Genomic DNA, 9,090 nt, shown 5'->3' on the forward strand with positions numbered 1-9,090 from the left:
GCAGTGCTAATTACTGAATTAGATTTTATAAGTCAACAGCAAGCTGCAGTTATTGGACTGTCAGGCAAAGATGTTGTCTTTTAACTGTTGATAAGGTGCAGATTTTTTGCAGAGTTGTCATGCCATTGGCTGTGCATTTCTCTTACTGACTTTGGGGCACACATTTTAATGGATAAATGTTAGTTTGAAGAGCGGTGTAAGTAGAACTGAGCAGAAATGCATGCTAAAAGACTTGACACTGGTCCTCCAATAGGTGCAGAGCTTTTATAACAGGAACACAATTGTGCAACCTTGACACAGCAGATTGCCTATTTCTATTCAGTTTCTCACAAAGAGAAATTATTAAAGGATGTTGATGTTGGAGACAACAACAACAAAAAAGAAATCTTTCAATGACCGGATGAGATCTGGTGAATAAGGGTGATAATTAAATATTATTGTTCATCAACTTCGAGTGGAATCATAACAAGGCGATTTAGTGGTTCTGCAATTATTTGAAGGCAGTATCAACATATTACAATATAACAGCTGTTCTCTTAGGTGTGGAAAGAAGCTTATATAAATCCATTATATTAAAAATTGAGAGAACCTGCAACTCTATAACTGTGATAGAAGCATGTGATCAGCCAGTGTTGGAATATAAATGTGACCGTTCTATTTTCACGCTGAAGTCACACTTCCTTCTCAGTATTTTTAGGCTCACACATTTCGGTGTCCATGCTGTTGTATGACAACATGGCTATTGTAATTGTGTGCAGAACAGCATGAAGATATGTTGTAAACAGATTTAATATAATCATTATTATTTCCAGTATTACTGGATATTAGCAACATTATAGAAGGATGTTTGTGCAAAACTCAGGTTTTAGCTATGGTGTAGTAATCAAAAAGTCGAAAGTCGCCTCTTGAGCTTTGCTGTGTGTGATAGGCAGCTATACAAACTGACCACTGTGTGTCATGGTTCACCCTTGGATTATGTTCTAGGTGTGTGTCTGTGGTTTTGTGTTCACATTGTGAGTGTTACATGTGGAGCAGAGTCAACAGGAATTGTTATTTGCGTTCGTTTTTTCACCCTCAGCCTAAAATAGCCCAAATAAACTAAATTAAACTCATAACTGACCACTGGGACGGCAGACTGAGGGGAGCGAAAAAGAATGTCACTACAGCTGATGGGTCTTGTCCGTAAATGTCCTGTCACTGTGAACGTGTCCACTCATTAATGCTTCCTGGCCCCAGCTGGGGCTTTAAGCTCTGGGGACCACCCTTGTCTCTGTGTTGTGATTTTTTTTTTAGTCATAAAGAGAGGTCACGCCAAGCTGACATTCTCCTAATTGGTTATGGGAGTGGAGGTTTAAGAGCTCCACAGTGGGTACACTCAGAGAGCTCCTGGAGGGGTCAGGTCATCACTCTCATCATCATTTACCATTCTTCCGTCCTTCCTGTGCCTTACCTGCCGATGAATTGCTGTTGGTCTGACTTACAGTAATTAGGCCCACTAGAAGGTCTTGCTCATTTGTATGCATTTACAGGTGATTTTTTTTTTTTTTTATAGTTGACTTTGGTTTCGCAATTAAGTTAAACTTTCACTCTAGTGGAGCATGTACATGTTTCAATTGGAATGGTTCAGTCATCACTGATGACGATGGAGAACACTGATACAGCCTTTTCAGGTGTCGAATCTGTGGAAGGGGTCTGAATCTGCATGTTGCTTTGATGCACATTAAGGCTGACCTTGCATCTCCCTCTGCTCTGCGTAGCACGGTTGCCTTTTCTGTGCTTTGGGATCTTTAGCGTTAGCTTTATTGCTCACATCACCAGCCCCCAGACAGTGCTTTCATCTGAGCCTGGATCAAAGGGAATGTGTCCTCTGCCCTTTACCTCCAAATGCTTTCTGTGACATTACTGTCTTCCCGGAACCCTGCCAGGCTTTAGCCATTACGCTTAATTTAGCATGTGTGAATACACAAACATGTTATTTTTTTTTATCTTAACAAAAGTGCAAGTGCAGGAGAAGATGCACACATGCAGTGCATATTGACTTAGTACTATTCATTTTCAGTCCTTCATTTCATTTCAGTTTTTCCTCTTTCCTCTTGATCTTGTCATTTCTCAGGTATCCATTCCGAACACCAGCACAGCCTGTATGCGTGGGGTGCTGGAGTTCCTGTACTGTGGTCTGCTGACGCCCTGTCCTGGTTTGGAGCCAATGGAACTGATTGTTCTGGCCAACCGGCTCTGTCTGCCACGCCTTGTTGCTCTCACAGGTAAAGACGCTCTCTTGTGTATTAGAAATATTAACTACCTATGCAGTCGAGTATCTTGTACTGACTGCGTGTGGCAGAATATGGTTTTGTTAATGTTTTATCTGTGCACTAGCTACCAGTAAAAGACTGGAGGTGCAGTGAGTTGTGTTTAATTCAGACTGCCAGACACCCTAAGAATTTATGACTGGAGGATATAAAAGCAGGCCCATGTCAGTGGTGTGATGTGGGCAGTAAATATTGACATTATTATGTATATTTTCTGCATCTTCAGAACAGCACGCTGTGGATGATCTTCTCCAGTTGGCAGTGAAAGGAGTTGACATTGATGGACAGGTGTTGGCTTACCTCGAGCTTGCACAGGTCTGTTCCAGCAAATAATCTCTGTCAAATTGATAACAAATTGTAATTGAAAAATGTTTCTTTCTAAGCTGTATTTTTTCACTTTAGCGAAAACATTAGATGTTCATTTACATTGATGCATAGTAATTTTCCATAAATTAATTTGAATTAATTCTATTAATTCTTAATAATGTTAATGTTTTTTTTTTTTTATCTCACCTTTAACTTTTTATCTTATCTTCTTTTGAGACAGCTGTAGTGACTCCTCATTTCGTCTCTGTTTCTTCTTTTGCAGTTCCACAATGCCAAGCAGCTATCAGCTTGGTGTCTCCATCACATCTGCACTAATTATAATAGCATCTGCCGCAAGTTTCCCAAAGACATGAAGGCCATGTCTCCAGGTACAGACACCTCGCCTCTCTTTGCCCTGATCATCTGCCGCTCTCTAACCCCATTCATACATTCAGCTTTCCCCTCAGAAGAACTATCATGAATTTGGCTTTGCAGTGCTGGTTTGAACAAAAACCTTTTCCTTTTTACCTTTTCTGGGTTAATCCACTAAGGAATTGTAGCATGGTATGATTTGTTCATAGCAAGCTTACAAAAGCCCCTCATGGGCTGTGTTTGTAACAAAAAAACCCCCAAAAAAACATTAAAGGTAACATCATCCTCACATTTCATGAAGGTGTGAATACAGAGAATTTTATTAATAATAGGTTGTAATGGGACCACTGGAAACCACAACCGGCCTCATGGGTTTTATGGATAAAAGAATTTCCTCATTCAATTACCCTCACACTTTTTCTGCGATGTTGGTTTTTTCTTTGTGTCACTCTTTTTTAATGGTATTAAAAGTCCCTCACTGTACAAAAACTATTCTCTTTGTTAATTCGTTCTCTTTCAAAATTGTGCTTCTCTCATCCGCTCTTTTATTGCATCAGTGCATGTCTGAAATGACAACTGCAATATTGGAAATGATTCCCTTTTGTGAACATATCTTTGTCTCGCTCTCTGTAGAAAACCAGAGGCACTTTGAGAAGCAGCGCTGGCCTCCTGTGTGGTTCCTAAAGGAGGAGGACCGCTATCTGCGCTCTCAGAAGGAGCGCGAGCGCGAGGAGGAGATCTTGCGCAAGCAGCACACCAAACGGGGCTGGTGCTTCTGGAGACACCCGTCCTCCTCTCCGCATGTCTCCTAAAGAGTGTCCTCCGCTGACGTCTTCATCCTACCCTGGGTCAACACACCCAGGAAAACCAACCCCTATGTAACGCGTATAGAGGAGATCGGCTCTGAACCCTCTATGAGTGGAGGAATGACTCTCAGTGCTACTATGCCTGAGTGTCAGCATGTTTGGGGGAATGTATGTGCCTCTTTATAATTGTGGGTGACTTAATGAGTGGATTTTTTCAGTATGCTTGTGTGACAAGTGTGGACTTAACTAAAGGGTATATGCATGGATGTGGGGGTGTATGTGTGCGGTTCGAGTGATGCTTTCTGAGTTGAGTGCTTCCCAGACGCCCTGATCTATTAAGGGCCTGTGGCGTTGCAGTGCCACCCATTGTCCCCTCCACAAGAGCTCTGCCCCTCCACCAGCACTCACAGTGTCACAGCCTTTGAGTGATTGGACTGGGAGCAAGGGCTCTCTATATCTCTCAGTCTCCATCCTTCACATTGACCTTAATGACTATTACACATTGACCACTGCAGCTCCTCTCGGGGAGCTTACCTCTGCCTTCACTTATACACAGACTGTTAGCCTGCACACACAGACCCGTGCCCAAAGTCCACCCCTCTAAAACCAGCAACTGGATTCCCAGGAACTGTCGCTGACAATGTAATTATTATTATTTTCATATTATTTTTCCTTTTTATATAATCTTTAGGCCTTCTTGGACGCTATTGTCAGGGGATTTGGTGCACACTACTCCCAGGAAGTGTTGACAAATTTGATGATTGCCAATGCAAACACAAAGGTGAGACTGGTAATCTAGACTCCAGACATGGGGTGTGAGGATAAATTGAAAACTGTTAGCAAGGTAGGATGCTCCAGTCAGGAGGCTTGATCATAGCTATTAACCTCCAGTCTAGCCCTGATGTGGTCCTTGGTCTTCATCATCCACCCCTGCACCTCCCACCCCCTCCTCCTGCACACCACACCTGCAAATAAGCAAAACACAAGCTCTCCTCGATGAGTTGGATTCACCAAACTGCACTTCAGAGACATTCAAAGTGACCACTCTATAGCAATGATGGGAGGTACAGAGGGCTAGCCTTACTTGATACCTCTGCCACGGAGGAACGATGGATACAGTATTAAACAAATGCACTTGTAACGTCCATGACTACTAGGTTGCGTATGAGCACCTCTGCCAGCCTGCCTTTACACCCCTACAACACTAGGGGCAGCACTGCTCAGGGCCCCGGCACTAACCCTCACACTAACAGGAGTTTTAATGCCTGTGAGTTCTTTGGTCTAGTTTCAGTTATTAACATCATAAGTATAACTTCAATACTTGCAAAGTGTTAGAAGAAAGCTAAAGCACATGGACAGTGTTATTAGTGCATTTAAAAACTATACCTGACTACTGATTTCCACCTGATTCAGAATACCAAAGCTGTGATTCCTTTGATGTCTTTCTTCCTTACCTTCTTCATTTCTGCTTCCCTGCTTCCTGTATTGTCAAGAGTGGGATGGAGGAGAGAAGAAAAAGTGGCTTGTGGGTGAAGGAGGCAGTATAATGGAATATTTGAGTCCCTCCTCGTCGTGGTGGTTTTCAGTCTGTGGTGTCAAGAGACAAGTGTCACTGCTGGACATTGCCTTCCATTCCTCTTGCTGGAATTGAAAATGGTGCTTAAGACACAATAAGACAGTGTCCACACGAACACACAGACACACATACGATTTTATGTTCACAGTTTAAGCGTATGTCTAGTTGTTTAGCGTTAACCTGCGATGAACATGCAGAAATATAATGATGGAGTTTTAAAACCTTAATTTTTCTTCCTTAACAGAGGACGTAATAGGTCACTGGTTTTAGAATGTGTAGATTTCTGCTTTTACATACAGTGGTTACAACCTTGTACTGTCTTTTGCTGCTTTTCTGTTAAAAAATGTGATCTGTTTTGCTTACATAACGTTAACCAGGAAAATAACATTACGTTAGATTGAATTTCGCAATCGCGAGTGTTGTCTCAAATGACAAATTTGTTCGATATACAAAAGCATATGAGAGCAAATCTGATTTTCTTGCTAAGGGTGCTAATTTCTTTGGGCTTTAGTACTGAATGTGAAAACAAGACGTTGTGTTGATGACTTTCTATTAGCATGTTGTTCTATTTGTGGGTTTGTGCCCCTCAGCTTTACCCAGGCTACTGTAGATGATAGATAGATTGTGTGAGACATGTGGTGTGTTCTGCTGTTCTCCATGAGAGGTGTGTTAAAGTCATTGTCAGCTACGGAAATAGAAGTCAGATAAGATCTCATGAGACCCAAGTGAGAATTGAGCTGATTCCGCTCTGAAAAGAGTGAATGTCAAGTAAAAGTGAACAAGTCTCTGTCAGCATTACATGCAACCTACATATGTTGGAATTATTCAATGGATATTTAAACTCATCCCAGTGCAGGGCTATGGGAATTTAGAAGTGAGACCTAAAGAAGAGAAAGTTGGGGGGGGGGTTCCATGGCCTCTTTTTAGTTCCTCATTGAAAGGATTGCTATTAGAATTGTCTTATTAATGGTTGGTTTGACCCATTAAGCCTCCTCTCTTGGTCCATGTGCCTTATAGTTGGACAAAACTAAAAAAAATGTTTGTGATTTTAAGAACGTCTATAGTTCAAACCTGCAGACAGGTTCTGCAGTTGCTGACATGATGGACACAGTACACAAAGGCCATGATAAAATTATAGCTGTAAAATGGATTAAGATGTTGCTTAATGCACTCTTAGCTATTATCGTTCTTGAGGACAATTTTGAGCCAACTTGAGCCATGCCTCTGGAGAATCTTTGGGCCTACTGCTTGATTTATGTAGAAAAAAAAATAGCCTTGAATAAATTTCTTAAGAGAGTATAGTACAGTAGGTTGGTCTAATCATATGGCCTTAGGTTAGTATACTTTTTCTAGATTAATGGTAATTATTTGGATGTAGAAGGACTCACATCATGGTTGGGATTCTTCTCTGACCAGGTGATGAGAGGTAGTGATAAAAATGAATCAGGTTGATTCCTGCAGTACAAAAACCACTGACTTTGAGAAAGCAAAGCTTTTTAAAGAGCACTGGCTGGCCTGTGTGCTGGGAGGGTGCGGCCACTTTAGGAATATGGTTAATTTGCATGGTGGCCTAACTTTGTCATTATAATGACACTTGTTGTTGGAATGCACTTTCTTCTTCTTTGGTTTTTTTTTATACATACTTTTCTGTGCTTAGCATGAATTGTTCCTTGTGTAAGATTGTTTCTAAACCTGATGATTGTAGCACAATATTTCCACTTAAGTCTTTCGAAATTTCTGAATAACATGACTTGTTCAGCGTTTAGTTGGCACTGAACCCCACAGTAGCTTTCTTCTTGCTATGTGGCTTTATGCACAAGTCAGTTTTAATAAATTAGCTCAGCTCAGCTGAAGGTAGCATCACTAAATATACAACTTTAAATAATATGCTGGGACATCTACAGACATTTGCTTGGAAAACAAATGCAGAGGATCTGTCGCTGCTTGCAGTTTTAAAGCTGTCCCTGTTATGTTGTTACTGTAGTTAATACCATTGATCAAGCTTTTTTTTTTGCTATTTTCAGGATGCTGGGTAAAGGGCATACCTAGATAAGCATAAATAGTAACATTTCAAATGAAAACAAGTATAGCATTGTCATACACATATTTTAAGAATGTCCTAAATGACATAAAGCCAAGTATAATGTTTGGATTTAGCATGTAAGGACTGAGGAAATGGGTAAAGCATGATGCATGTTTCTGGTGTTTCTGGCATAGGCTCCTGTATATACAGCAGAGTTTCTTAACCTTGGGATTCTGACCTTACCTTGATATGCTTATGGGGTCATGGGAAATTTCTAAAATTAAAAAAAATTGCACAAAATAAAATACTTATTGGATGAGAACTGACGATTGTGACATTGAAATGGAGTCACAGGCCCAAAAAGGTTGAGAAACCCTGACTTACAGAGAGGGAGAGATGGAAATGCAAAATTTAAAACCCTGTTAGCTTTACTCAGCCCTCGATATTTGCTCCACACTGACCCCTATGGGCCAGAGGTACATCTAGTCACACTCTGACGTAGGATGTGGGGTATTGCAGTATTAATTTGGATTGTCTTGTTCTATCTTACCACATCCATTTTACTCTCAAATTCTCTTCAGTTATTTTAGGTGGAGCTTTTCCTCCTTCTTAGCAGGCCTGACCTTCCTTTTTTTTTTTTTAATGCGAATCCTAGTGACCGAGAGAAAACCTTGTTTTTAGTCTTTGGTGTCTTTTTTGCTGTGCCTTCATTGAAATCTTTTGGCTCTGTACAGGCCGACGGCACTGCAGCTGCAGTCGTCTGGGCTCAAATAAAGCCAAGATATACACGTGAGCACAGAAATAATAGCAGGCAGCTCTCTTAAATGTACAGTATCTTAGAGCTTGTGTAGGTTGGATTATGTTTCTTTCACATTTCTGGAGGTGTAAAGCAGTTACTGGCTATTGGGGTCATAGCGGTAACTTCCAGTGATAACATACGATAGGAGCTTTACATGTTCAGTGTGTAATTTCAACTGTTGTAAAGCTACACAACAGATGACTTCAATTAAGAAATGACCAAGAAACCCAACAAACCAGCAATTTTAAAATAATGTTTTCGCACTCTTTCTGGTGCCTGCACTTTCTATTATGTAGCCTAATACTACTTTTTTAGTAGCTTAAGTCTTTATATTTACCAGTTTTCCTGATCAAAATTAAAATGTTATTACTTTTCCACTTTCTCGTGATCTCTTTCTCTCTAAGCCAAATTCAGTAGTGTACCCTATTGCTTCCACTATTTAGCAATTTACTATGTTGCAATCATGCATAAAGTTAGTGTATTTCTAGTCGGGGAACAGCAACTGTGAACCACTGGTTGGATTACAGGCAGATATTAGCTGTGACAACTACATATATTATGCTTTAATGAAGATAGTTGTTATCCAAAGTACAGTACAATGTTGTAAATTTGATGAGTCCGAGCTGGAAGTAACCTCTCACCTTATAACTGCTCACCACACTGTATCTATATACTAAGCTGGTGTATACATAGGATTGTATGCACAGAGGTGCCCAGGACAGGAAAAGTGTTTATATAGACAGACATGGTGTGATTAACTCCTGGATCGTACATTCTGTATAGTATTGCTATGGACTTTTGTTTCCATTGGCTCTTATGAGTTTCATTAACATTTACTGCTCATGTTATTGTGTTGATTAAAATAAAAAGAAAGAGCACACCACACTCACAAACTATTA

At 40.5% G+C, this 9,090-nt stretch overlaps 1 protein-coding gene across 3 annotated transcripts in view; it reads left to right on the forward strand.

Annotated features, from left to right (window-relative positions):
- Positions 1-9,090, forward strand: part of rhobtb4 (Rho related BTB domain containing 4) — a 42,949-nt gene that overhangs the window by 33,650 nt on the left and 209 nt on the right. For all 3 annotated transcript variants that reach the window (XM_056375582.1, XM_056375583.1, XM_056375580.1), the window contains 4 exons: positions 2,114-2,264; positions 2,536-2,624; positions 2,899-3,004; positions 3,621-9,090. The exon at positions 3,621-9,090 is cut by the window's right edge and continues 209 nt beyond it. In XM_056375582.1, coding sequence (XP_056231557.1) covers positions 2,114-2,264; positions 2,536-2,624; positions 2,899-3,004; positions 3,621-3,799 — 525 coding nt within the window. In that variant the 3' untranslated portion in view covers positions 3,800-9,090. The remainder of the gene's footprint in view (positions 1-2,113; positions 2,265-2,535; positions 2,625-2,898; positions 3,005-3,620) is intronic.

Source organism: Seriola aureovittata, chromosome 5 (assembly GCF_021018895.1).
Source record: "Seriola aureovittata isolate HTS-2021-v1 ecotype China chromosome 5, ASM2101889v1, whole genome shotgun sequence".
Lineage (NCBI taxonomy): Eukaryota > Metazoa > Chordata > Actinopteri > Carangiformes > Carangidae > Seriola > Seriola aureovittata.